This window comes from Centroberyx affinis, unplaced genomic scaffold, assembly GCF_046629955.1.
Source record: "Centroberyx affinis isolate AG114_WGS23_722 - 3 ecotype Tasmania unplaced genomic scaffold, CSIRO-AGI_Caff_v1 ptg000098l_1, whole genome shotgun sequence".
In the NCBI taxonomy this organism is placed as follows: Eukaryota; Metazoa; Chordata; class Actinopteri; order Beryciformes; family Berycidae; genus Centroberyx; species Centroberyx affinis.
The window spans coordinates 356306-370000 of NW_027278801.1; the positions used below are offsets into that span (position 1 = coordinate 356306).

A 13695-nucleotide genomic window follows, 5' to 3' on the forward strand; every position below is an offset into this window, starting at 1 on the left:
TTATTACTAGCATTATTACTGAAAATATAACTTACCAATGAACAGAATCTGATGTAAGCATCCCTTGTACTATTTTTGAGTGAGCACTTAGAAACCTTGCTTGGATGTTAGAGGAAACGGGGTGGGGGGTTCAGAGAGGGAATGTCAGTGGTGTTATCAAGTAGTCTCCTCCCATGATTGATGTTTGGTTGAATTAGACCCACAAAACCTGCAGAAGGATCATGGCAGATTGGCGTTTTAGTTTTACAATCATTTCTCAGAGACAGACCTGCTCTGGAGGCAGACGTTGGAGGCAAGTTCGCTTGAACGGCAAAAAAGGAACTCTGATCAAAAAATGAAATATAAATGGCAATGACTTCTTTTTTCATTCATTCATATGGCATTCATAATCTTGGAAGGTTAGCAGGGTAGCTAACTAGCATGGCCAGTTTGAAGTTGGAAGGCAGCTAGATTGTATTTTTTCGCACTAGGCTTCATAATATTAGCTTCCTCCTCTCTTACCCCTTGTCTTTTTCACTGGGTTTCAGTCTAACGTTTATCCAGAAACACTGTGTTTGTTGGCTCCGCCCCCTGAGTTTTAACCAATGAGATTATTTCTGCCTTCAGAGCAGCTCTGTCTCTGGAAATGAATGTAGAACTAAAACCACAATATGCAAGAATCAGGATCAGACCTTTTCATTGTGATTACAGGATGTATTATCCAAGGACTCTGGCTTACTGTAGGCTGGGGGTTCCCAAACTTTGGGTGATACCCAGAGTGGGTAGAGTGAAGTCTATGAACAAAACAGACATCCTATAGCAAACCCAACATTTTTCCAGTGTGCCTTCTTCTAGGAAGCGAAATATTGGTGAAATTAAAGTATTCTTCATTTTGCTGAGGACCCTCTGGAAACCCCTCAAGGACCCCTGATGGTCCCCAGACCCCACGTTTGCAGCCACTGCTATAAAACACTACCTAGTTTAGTTTAAGGCACAGGAGACATTTTTCTCACTTGGTTTTCCAAGACTTAATGAATTTGTGTGTAATCCTGAAAATCTGCATGCTCATGTAATTTGAAACAAATGAAAATAAAAATATTCTAGATACTTTTTATTTTGGTATTATTTATTTGGTATTATTTTTATTTTTGTACTTTTTAATGACCATTTCAGTGCTGTTTTCACCTCCATTCACACATTCATATTTCTCTGCAAAATATTTCATGATTTTCACTCAGCATATTTTCAACCTCTGCAAAAAAAAATTGTGGTTTTGGCAACAAGATCCTTTAATTTCATTGTCATTAATACATTACTGACATTACCAAGTAACTGGTGTAAGAATAAAAGGAGGGTTGATTTAGTTAGATGTGCTTATAATATATTTTGATAAAACATAATATTCAATTGTGGGGCACCACTGTATCTATATTACATTACGTCATTTGGCAGACGCTTTTGTCCAAAGCGACTTACAATAAGTGCATTTTGTCAACAGTAGTGAAACAAACTGCATCACAGTCTTCATCAGCTAAGCCTTTTAATAGGAATAAGAAGCATTCATTTAATTCGTTTTTTGTTTTTTTCTAAAGAAGGGTAAGAATATTGTGGAGTCAGATCAGTCTCAATAGGAATGAATGCACACAGAAGTATTCACAAATGTATTTAGGGATTTATATGTAAAAAAAAAAAAAGTAAGGTTCACAAACGTATTTCTGATGCACACAAAAATATTTCTTGTTTTAAATAAATGTAGTAGAAATCCACAAATATATGTATTTAAAAGTATTTGCAGTTTTCATCAAAAACATATTTGGATGTTTTTACATTTATATACAAACTGTTGAACCTGCATTTACAAACTGCTTGTCATTTGTGAACTTCACTGCATTTGTGTGTGGGTGTTTTGAGACTGCCGCGATTGACAAAAGCTTTTTTTTCAACAGGGAATTATCTGTAGCCAATCAGATGTCTCCTTCCTTTTCAGCCAATCACACGAGCGTAGATTCGAGGGTGTGATTTGCGTTACATCTGCGCAGTCTGCAATTCTGATTAGAACCAGATTAGAACGCATAGAGCTGCCAGAGGTCAGAGGTCAACCTCAACATGGCGTCTGGTAGTGGCGCTCCAAGTGTAAGTGATAACTCTTGTCGTGCATGATTAAATATGTTTGAGTTATGAATGCTTGCTACGTTAGTGATGTGGCATTTAACACTAGCGTTGGCTAACAAGTTAGCTATATAATGCTAATAGACAACCTAGGATCATTAGCTAGCTAGCCATAATATGATCCTAGTAATGTTAGACCAGCCATTCCCAAACTTAAGAATGCCGCGGCCCAATTTGAAATCTGAAAGTCTTCCATGGCCCACCCAACCGTTTAATCACAACTCTGATCAACACACAAGACTAAGTATTTACCTATATATTTTTTATTTCATAAACAGAACATGTGAACGTGGGCATACAGCAATGCAGTGCAAATTAATAATCCATCCACATACACGTAACAATTTGTAAAGCAACAAATGTAAGAAATTAAGTGCAAATAGTGAATTGTTAAGCCCGTATCCTGGCTGTTTGACACTGGATAATAAAACGCTTATACATACAATTTCACAATATCCAACCCAATATCAACATGAAGAAAAAACAGACAGAAAATATAATTTCTGATGCAGTTATTACAATCCATCACAGCTGGGCTCATTGCCGAGTAATATTTTGAGGCGTTTAACGGCACAATAGATACTCACTTGAGTACTTTCTACGAGTCCGTCTTTTTGTTTTCACGGATTCATTTTGATCTTCTGGTGATTTGCTTGTGAAGGTTGATTCTCCATTAACAGTTTTCCTTTTGCAACCTGACAGCCTCCGCTCCATTTTCACTCTTCCCCCGCCGATGATGAGGTTTTCCCTCAATTACAATTCCCCGCCAATGACAAGATATGAGATACGTTCCGGCCGGATCAAAAATAGGTCAGATAAATGAAAAATAACACGTAATTTAATTCCTATGGCTTTGTTTTATTAGTTCTGATTACTTTTTTTAATGCAAATATTGAATTATAAATATGTTATGGTAATTTTAAACTTAATTACAAAATTGAAAATTAAAAACTTTTATTTATTGTAAATGACCTCTCGCGGCCCACCTGCAGTACCTTCACGGCCCACACTTTGGGAATAACTGGATTTAGCTAGCTACAATAGTTAGAGCATCAGTAAATAAACATAGCTACTTAGCTCCTAGGGGATAAATAAATAAATAAAACATGACAAACATGGATCGGACAATGACTGTTTGTTAGCTGCTGGCTAAGATGACAGCATACAACCTGACAACTTAAGAATATTTTAAAAGGCAATTTTATTCACTCTCTAGCTAATGTTAATGTTAAGTTTGAACTGATCAGCAATTCCTGAATAACTACGTTACCAACGCGGGGTTGGTAAATTGGCAAGCTAGCTATGTTTATTTACTGATGCTCTAACTATTGTAGCTAGCTAAATCCATTAGCCATCTGATATAGTCAGTCCATGAGTCAGTCAGTACTGTACCTACCAGCTAACGTTGTGTTCTCCACACTGCTGCCTCATGCTAGCAAGCTAGTTAGCAGCTTCTGCACGCACGCTTCGGCGGACTCTAGTCGTATTTAACAGGTTTTCACGTGGAGATAAACAAAATTATGCTGACAGAATTACAACTTTACATTAAGAACTAATTACAGAAATTGCTCATAACAACAATACTATTTACTTAGTAATTAAAACTAATTTTTAAAATGAACGGAGCAGAGGACTGCGTACCTTCAGTGGAGATCGGACAGAGAGGCAGGAGTAAACCACAACATTTTCTCTCCAACATGAAATAATCGCTTTTTGAAGAAAATGCACGATTTCTACATACAATTAAATAAATACATTATACTCATCTGGATGATAGAAATAAAAATTAAAACAGGAAGTGGTGATCTACTCTGCTCTTCAAAATAAAAGACCTTTGCATACTACTATTCTTACTGAATATGGTATATTGTTTCTATATTGTTATACTATTATATATTGTTTCCATTTTTTTTGGCAAAGCTTTCTTTAAAGCATGCAGATATTTCTTTCAATGACTGAATATGTATTAAGCTATAATACAAATTCCAGTGTAAGATATTACGCTGGATCAGGAAGAAGTATAAGTATGTTTTGAAGGTGAAACCTATTTGAATAATGCCAATATGAGAAATTATTTCATTGCACCGATTAAGTAATCTATAGCCTCCATCAACCTCTATTGGCCATCAACACGTTCACCTACTATTGCCCCCTCACACACACACACACACACACACACACACACACTTGCTGTTTTGGAATGAGGCTTTGTAGCCTTCATAGTTGATATGTGTTTGCGAGGCTTCACCGTCCTCCATAGTTTACTAGTTGAAAATGCCAGCAGGTGGTGGTGCATTGAATTGTGAATTAACCCCAGAATTAACCCTCCACAGGGAGGTCAGAGGTCAAAGGTCAGGTCTGGAGCTGGTAGGGATTCAGGTCTGCAGGTCGCCGGTATGAAATCTCCTTTCATGATAATAACAATAAACAGTCTACAAGGAATCTGTAGTGAATACAATTTAATTACTTAACCCCCCCCCCTCCCCCTTTCTCTGTCTCTCTCTCACACACACACACACACACACACACACAGTTATCCGTTTCATTATTTCACCGCAAAGTAAATAAACCAAATAGAACGATGAATCCAGTTGGAGTACAGCTTTCATGTTTATTAATAGAATTATTCCTCTAAATTGTGAAAACATAGAGAAACAGTGTTAACCAGCATACAGCTGTTAACACTAGAGCATGTAGAGTCAGTTCTCCTTCTCTGTGATGTGACCAGAGGCCTTTGGCATACACACATTAGAAAGCCCTGTCCTTTTTTTTTTTTTTTTTTTTTAAGTTCCTTAGTCGAAAAGAAATGCTCTGGTCCAGAGTCTGGCCAGATCCTTCACCCGTATTCATGTAGGAGTGAGCGGGACAGCGGATCCAGCCTGTGGTGTCGTCATAGTCCTGTCTGTTATTTTCATTCTTAAAAAAAAGACAAAGTGCGGCAAAGAGGTTGATGGTTTCCACTCAACTTAAATGTCTAAAAATCCAGAAGCATCTTGAAGGGAAAAAAGCGATATGGGGCCTTGTGTTTGGTCTCATACAAATAATAGATATGGCTCTATTAACAACAGTTGGACAAACTTGGTTCATAAAGACAAATTATAGTTCTATACCTAGCATTAATTAGTTCTAACAGTTCTAATTTGTCTGGATTGTCGTATTAGACAGTAGGAATACACAAGAACCCCTCAACACAGTTTTAATAGTTCAACATCATCAACAGTAAGGCAAGCTGTGCTGTGAAACACATTTATTTTCCAAGTGTTTTAATGGCACTAAACTCCAAAAATGACACGGCCTACAGCAGTAGAAATATGGCATCAATACGATTCAATACGATTGCCAAATGATGTTCAAGCCATATTGCAGGTTAGTAAGAACACAACTCACAGTACAGAGGAAGTAAACATTTACTGTAAACTGACCCTGGGCTCAAACTGCATATCATCTGAAATACTTCTCGGGGACCAATTCACCCCTGCTGATCTGGAGGCAACGCTAACAGGTTCAAAAACTGAACCGACCTCGAGCACAAATGAAAACAGCCCTATTCAGGATGCCAGAACTCCTGAAAAATTACTAGATATTTTCAATTTCAATTTGCGTTGTTATTATTAGATATTTCAAGTGGTTGGATCAAGTAAGGCCCAGGAGAGCAACAGACATCTCCTTATAGATAATCTATAATCTTTAACATTAAAGGTCCATATTCTCCACTTCCCAGAGTTTTATTTTGTGTCTTGAGGTCCATTCAAAGCTGTGTGTGTGGTGTCATGAACCAAAAACACTTTCACTCCATTTCTCCACGTTTTTTTTCCAGCATCTCTCTGAGCCTTACCAAGAACAGGCTGTTTCTGTCCCTGTGTCTTTAAGGCTCATTAATATTAACAACCCCTCCGTTCCCATTGGCTAACCGTTTCCAGAGTGAAACGTGAGACTCCGCGGCCCGGCGGCTACAGGTAGGGAAAACTCTCCGGTAATAAACAATGACAACCGCTCAACCGCTTTGAAAAAAACACTTTGTTAGTCTATTATTTCTTACAAAAATGATAATGAGCGAACCTTTGTGACGCCACAAAGTTACGGAAGTCCAAACGGCTCGTTTAGAGGCTCGCTGCACTAATATGGATTGTGTAGATTTAGTTTTGATACTTTCACCATGTTTAGATAGACCATCCAACTCCTTTATCATCAAAGGCCCCGTTCACACCTGGCCACATCAATGCGTCTCCGTTAGCCAGATAGAAATCTGATCGCATCTCTCCCTGCTTTCCCATAATGTATGCAAATGTGGACCTGGCAGGCGCCTCAGAAATACTGTTTTTGTTTGCATTTCTGCGTATTCTTCAAGTTACACAGCAGGCGCTACTTCACACAGATTATTAAAACTCTTGTGGTGAGAACGTGCGAACGCTACAGAAACTGACCCCTGCTGCGCACATTTTGGAGACAGTGGGGAATGGCGACTTCGATGGCAAAGTAGTGAAATAAAGTAAAAATGACCTTTACACTCAGTTAATTTCCAGGCCGACTGTACAGCAAATTAGAAATCCCTCTAATAAAAATAAATAAATAAAAGTCTACAACTACATAGCGTCTTTGTTACCTATCGTTTGTCCAAAAAGCATCTAGATTTCATCATAGGCTGATATGGTGGGAATTAGTCTGAAATAAGTGCATTACAGTCTTTTAGCAGAGCCCCAATTTGTTCCAAATAATTGCGACAAATCCAAGGTGTTAAGCAATTGGACTTAATGTCATAAGGTTATAAATTAATGATGCGTTATGGTTTTGTGGCACACGGCCGGGGCGCATTGGAGATGCCAGTTTTAGTTTTATAAAGGGTCCGGCTCTTGGAGCTGGGATTAACTGACATGTTGCCACTCAAACTTTATTTCGTTGGTGATGCCCGAACTGAGGCCACCGGGGAAATTTCTCTTTTCCGTCTTTGTCATTTTCTCACACAGAGAACATTTACATGCATCAGTATTCATGAAGGGCGTTGTTGAGAGATGTTTGTCTGTTTGGGAGGAGCTGATGGTTGACATGTGGCTTGACAAGACCGATGCATTTACACTTGACAAACTTGAGGATACAGTGCATCTCAAACCACCTGGTTTGAGCAATCGAATACCAAACCGTCTCCGTTGCGTCTTGGTTGCACTTACACTCTGCCTTTTTGCGTCTTGAGCAGATCAGATGGCTATCCGATCTGCTCAAGACGCATGAAGTGGCTCAGTGTAAATGGGGTAAAAGGGGCAAGGTAAATCCTGTTTTACACGATATGGGCCCTTTAATGCCTTCTCACCTTGTCAGATCTGGACATGGATTGCGGAGTACTTGGCCTTTTGTGCTTTAAATATACAACAATATTTAACAATATTTCATACAAATATTCCCTTGGCATGTAAAAAGTGCATGAGAACCAGAGCAAGGAAAGTTTTCTGACCACCGGCTGCCACCAAAACGGCTGGTGGATTCCAAAATTCACCAGCCACTTTCCTTTCCCGTTTTTAGACGGGAAAGGAAATTCCAAATGTTGGTTGGTTACCAAGATGGCTGCTAGTGTAGACAAACATACCAGCCTCATTTCCCACCCTGAAGAGAAATCCCATAATACTCAGCATAGCACAGCAGAATGTTGAAACAGCATTTAAACCATGTCCTCTATTAACCTAACCCTTACCTTAATATTAACCTCAACCCTAACCTCACCCTCACCAGAAAGCTTATAACCAACCCCAATTTTAAAAATAGAGGCTAAATGTTTCTCCAGTCATCAGTTTGTAAAGCAAAACACATTAAATTCTCCACTACACCGCAGCTTTGGCTTTCAAGTTTCATGAGCCATAGGAGATCCAACTCCAGACCTAAAAAACTCCAGAACTTCAGAGCTAAAAACTCCAGACATGAAGCGCTCCAGAGTTCCATAAGTCCAGAGTCCAGAGCCCAGAGCTCAACAACCCCAGAGATCAGCAACTCAGGATCTCCAGAGGCATAGAACTCAAGAACCCGAGAACTCCAGAGATCCAAAGCTGGAGAGCATAACAGAACCCCACAGCTGAAGAGTTCCTGAACTCCAGAGATCTAAATCTCCAGAGCTAAATAACTCCAGACATCCAGATCTAAGAAACTCCACTGCTCCAGAAATCCAGAGCTTAAGAATGCCCTAAGTCCGGAGCTAAAAATCAAAACAGAAACAGCTAAGAAACACTCCAGAGTTCCATAACCCCCGAGTTCAACAAAACCTGATCTCCAATGCTAAGAAACCCCACAGTTTAAGAACTATATAGCTAAAAATAAGCGCTCCAGAGCTCCATTAACAGCTGGGAGGAACCGGCTCAGGATCCGGAGGCAGGCGGGGGGGTCTGCTGGGGGGCGGCGGTATCTCCTGCTGCTCCTCCTGCTGCTCCTCCTGCTGGTGAGGAGGAGGTATGGAAAGAGTCGGGGAGGCTCTTGGCGTACTCCACCAGTTCGTAGGAATCTCTGATGTCCGCCAGGCCGAACCAGAAGACCGTCCACACACCGTTAACGAAGCTCCCGTCACAGTGTTTAAAATACCTGGACAGAGAGAGAGAGAGAGAGAGATCACACCTCAAACCCAATTCATCTATTTCAAGTTCATTTTACACAGAAGTGACACAATGCACTCCACACAGACAAGGAGAACGAGAGAGAACAAGAGGTCAAAATAACAAAAGTCGTACAACTGTTGACTTCATTCCCATGGCGGCCTTATTTGATTTATGTAACTGTACTAGAGCTGGGCGATATGGACCGAAAATCATATCTCTGTATTTTTAGGCTGAATGCCGATACACGATATATATCTCTGTATTTTCTAAGAAGTGGGCTAAATGTTCAGCTGTCAGTAGAGCTGGGCGATATGGACAAAATCAAATATCACAATATTTTTGACCAAATACCTCGATATCGATATTGCGACAGTATTGTAGGGATGACTATTGGTGATTTCACAAAATATTTACACAATGAGATTTTTGATAAATAATCATCAGTAATGTGGATATAATGACTAAGTGGGTAAAGGCAAATAATAGAACAGCTAGAACAGTCTGGTAAGTTCAGGAAATGACATCACTTTACTGTAATGCAGCCTTTAAAACCAGGAAAACACACTTATGCCATATCACCATATTACCATATCCAAAATATAAGACGATATCTAGTCTCATATCACGATATCGATATAGTATTGATATATTGCCCAGCCCTAAACCGTACTGAAGGAAACATCCATGCTCGGCGATATGTGGCGCATGACGATTTGATCGATATTTTGTTGACGCATGATTTGAAAAAATGATAATCAAGTTTTCTTTTCTGACTACTTGAAATCGTTCACACGCGATTTCACAGCTCCTGCTCTCAATGTGCGGAGAGCGACTCCCTTCCCTTCCTTGCTGTGGTTCGGTTTCAGGCGCACCACTGAACAAACCTCTGTGGTCTGTAAAGTTTGTAATCGATGTTTAGTTCCATGATCTATGGGAGGACGAGCACCAAATGGAGAGAGATAACGTCTGCAGTGTCGGACATGATTCCAATTTACACTGAAAGAATGATTCAAAAACTACTCAAAACTTTAGGTCCGAGATACGAGTTGCCCGGTAGGAAATATTTCGGCTTTGCCTAAAATTTATACAAGTCAGGGAGAAAGTTACTGCAACAATGGCAAATGTAAATCACTTTTCTACGACTGCGGATCATTTTGTATTTGATATTTAAGATTTTTCTCATTTGATATTTATTTTTTTATTTGGTATTTAGGAGTAGTTTTCTTGTTTGGTATTTATTTTATTATTTGATATTTAAGGTTATTATATTTATTGATTAATACAGCAGAGGATACAGACGAGTTGTTTTGCGTTAATTTTCAATTTGAAGTATTTTGATTTATAATAAGAAGCCTCTGCTGGCCTGCTCTAATGTTCTACAGCCATATTTTTCTTTGTACATTTGAGATTATTCTGTTTTAAATAATACTACATGCAGGCAAAAGTTACGTTTTTAAATAAACATTCTTGTTTACAGTATACATCTATTTGCTCTGATTCACTTTTATATAGGGCTACTGTTTACAAATTAATTTCAATACAAGAAATATCAAGTCATATCGAATATCAGTAATTAGCAAAAAAATATTGTGATATCAATTTTAGGCCATATTGCCCAGCACTAGTTGATCCATGACATTAGTGAATGTTAGCAGTCTGTCAATAACTGAATCAATAACATTATGCTTCATATCCTTAGAGGAACTTCTGACAGTAAAATTGTTTGAGCTGTCTGACTAGTATTTGGTTCCTTAAAGTCGATACTGTTAAAACTTGTTGTGAGCTTCAATTTACACAATTAGACCCAATTAGTTTGTTTGGAGATAAATGTAACGTTAACAAAATGAAGTAGCTGACTGCTAATATTAACTAACTTTATGGACGTCTTGACCGGCATGTATGGTACTGTGTGTGTGTGTGTGTGTGTGTGTGTGTGTGTCTCACCAGGGGTTGATCCTGTTGGTGGCTCTGGACCTCCAGAAGAGTTTCCCCAGGTCTTGTCTGATACACTCCCACAGGATGTGGCTGGTGCCCTGGCCCTGCTTACTGCTGCTCACCACAAACTTATCCAGGTAGGGAGTGCCGCTGTTCACCGGCTCTCTGGTGATGATGGCTACCGCACTGTAGCTGGAGGCAGAGAGAGACAGGTTGATGTGTGTGTGTGTGTGTGTGTGTGTGTGTGTGTGTTTACGACGTGAGGAAATGAAGTAAGCATCAACAATGGAATTCTTGTTTGAGATCTGAGCCAAAATATATCAAATCCAATACAACTACTGAAAAAAGAGCGAAGCAGCACTAAAATCTAAAATTGGGGGAAAAACCGTCTGGCTGCACATTATCCCTTATTTAAATATCCATTAATAGGTTTTTTGAAAAAAGGGAACAGAAATTAACAGCACATTAACATCTCAACTCGTGAGGAGCATGATTTTATTATAGAATGTAAGGTAAACTTACATTTGTGTACGAATTAACACGTTTTTACACAGATTTATGTTTGTGAGTGTGAATCATATGCAAGCCGACAACAGTAAATGTGATGTAAAATGCTCTGAAATAGAGAGTACAGATTCAGGAAAACCTGCAGTATAGTACGCAGTATGCTTTGGTGCTTTTCTCCAGTACTGGTCCTCAACAAAGAGAACTAACATGAGCAATGAAACCTAGAAAATTCAGACTTCATCTCCTGTTCCTAGAAAATTATTGTTGGCAAAGAGGTGGACTGCGTAGTGTTTCGTAGCATTTATAAGTATAATTGAAATTATTAAATCTAAACTCTAGTCTTGCACTTTGACATTTAAAGCAAAAATGAGTTCCTACTGTTTGCCTTTGTATCTGCAGGTTTCAGAAAGCCAAATTTAACACTTTTTAAATCCCGGGTACATGCAGGAATCCTGAAGTTAAATTCAATACCTTTTAAGACCTTTTCAATATATTTTAAGACCTCAACGCCACTTTGAGCTGTAACCGGTTACATCAGCGACACCTTTAACTTACATTTACTATACATTGATTTTGAGATTGCAAAACCAAACAGTCTTAGTTTGCGATAACTTCTATGGATCACTGGATCAATACAACAGAATTCAGATCGGCCAGGAGGGAACAAAGCTCAAGAGAATAAACTGAGTGACTAACCCAAAGGCAACGTTTATTAAAAGTAATAACAGTAACACACACACACACACAAGAGAGCGTCTCTTAACTTCCGGGTTATGCAATACTGTTTCCTGTTGTAGTTTGTTGTAGTTTGTTGTGAGGAGGAAAATAAATAAATTCACGCAAACTTTTAGCACACAAACTCTTTGGACAAATAGGTTATTCACATTGAAAAAATAGCTACAAAATGTAATACCTCATAAAATGGTGATTAAGACTTTTTAATTCTTTTTAATTCTTTTTAAGGGCCTAAATTTTCGCTAAATTGATTTATTACCTTTTAATACTTTTTAAGACCCCGCGGACACCCTGTAAACACCACCTGGAATTGAATTTAAGGCCAATTTAAAAACAAAAATAAAGAAACAAAGCCGTCAGAGCAGCCTGTTTATGATTGAACGTAGCTGATGAGAATTGTGAAACTATGAATGGGCAGAAAAAACAAAAGGACAGCAGGAAAAGTAGTGGTTAAGGATCATGAAGTCCAACTGTAGACCGGATACAGATTGTTCTACTAATCCTGTTCTGGATTGATCAGACAAAAAAGAAGACCTCTAATAACTGGATTTAAGACATTTGAAGACATTTTAATACTTTCAAGACCTTCACTTGAGATAACTTAAGACTTTTCCAGACTCTTGAAGGGTCCTGGATCAGCGGCACGTACCCTTCAGACAGATAGATGGAGTGCAGTCGTCCTTTCAGAGAGTCCATGTAGTCTTCCCTCAGAGTTTTATCAAAGGATTTGTTGATGAGAGCCAGCAGTCGATCCACATCTATACCCTCCAGAGAGCTGTACCTACACACACACACACACACACACACACACACACACACACACACACACACACACACACACACACACACCAGTGTCACAGTAAGTAAATGCAATAAATGAGTCAAAATGCGGTGTGTTCTTGCATTTCTGTACTTATGAAGGAGTAAATAAAGACAACTAAAGATGAGGAAAATCATGCCACTGTTTTTAGCCCATTTTACTACATGGCACACAGACTTTTTTACTAAATTACTACCGACCATTCTCCAAAGCATACCATACTTTTTTAGATTTTCAGAAAATTTTTGTTCGATTTTCGAATATTTACTCGATTTCCCTATTTTCTTTAAATCAGGCCTATTCAATTGGCGGCCCGCGGGCCACATCTGGCCCAGAAGCACCCTCCGAGTGGCCCAGTGAGCTTGAAGTATAGGCTATTTTAATAGTAATTTTAATATTTTAACACTTGTTTTCACTCGTCATGAATTTATTTCCTCCGTGGCAGAAAATCACGTCACACGAGCCTCAGAAACTCCTGCAGGTTAAACTGATCTAACGAATCACTTTTGGGGCCGACTGACTCTGACAGACTCACTGTAAACAGACTGTAAGACACTCGCTAGCCTAGCAACATTAAGGCTACAAACAACCCATAATGCAACACTCCGTGTAGGAGTGGATTTACACCGGTACTTTATCCATTCAAAAAGAATATCTGATGTGTAAACGTTTGTCTAGTCGAATATAAGACGACCCCCACTTTTGACAATGAAAACCTTCAGTTTAACCCGCCTGGACTGGAAAATACTTGTTTATTTTACCGCCATTGTCATTACCAAAAGCTAAAAAAAGGTTTTAAATAGGCTGCTGAAAATGTCTGGCCCATCTACATTTCCTGGTTTTAAAATCTGGCCCAATTGAATTTGTAATTGAACAGCCTGCTTTAAACCAAACGTTCAGGTGGAAAACCTTCCTTCAGACTCTGCTGCTCCAGGTAACATTCCTGGTTTAGAAGTCGTGGACGTTTGAATTTTGTTC

General features: G+C 38.9%; 1 protein-coding gene across 1 annotated transcript in view; it reads right to left on the reverse strand.

The window, feature by feature from the left end:
• Window positions 1-6726: 6726 nt before the first annotated feature.
• Window positions 6727-13695, reverse strand: part of nags (N-acetylglutamate synthase) — an 18926-nt gene continuing 11957 nt past the window's right edge. The window contains 3 exon segments of the mRNA XM_071522622.1: window positions 6727-8706; window positions 10665-10847; window positions 12547-12678. Coding sequence (XP_071378723.1) covers window positions 8487-8706; window positions 10665-10847; window positions 12547-12678 — 535 coding nt within the window. The 3' untranslated portion in view covers window positions 6727-8486.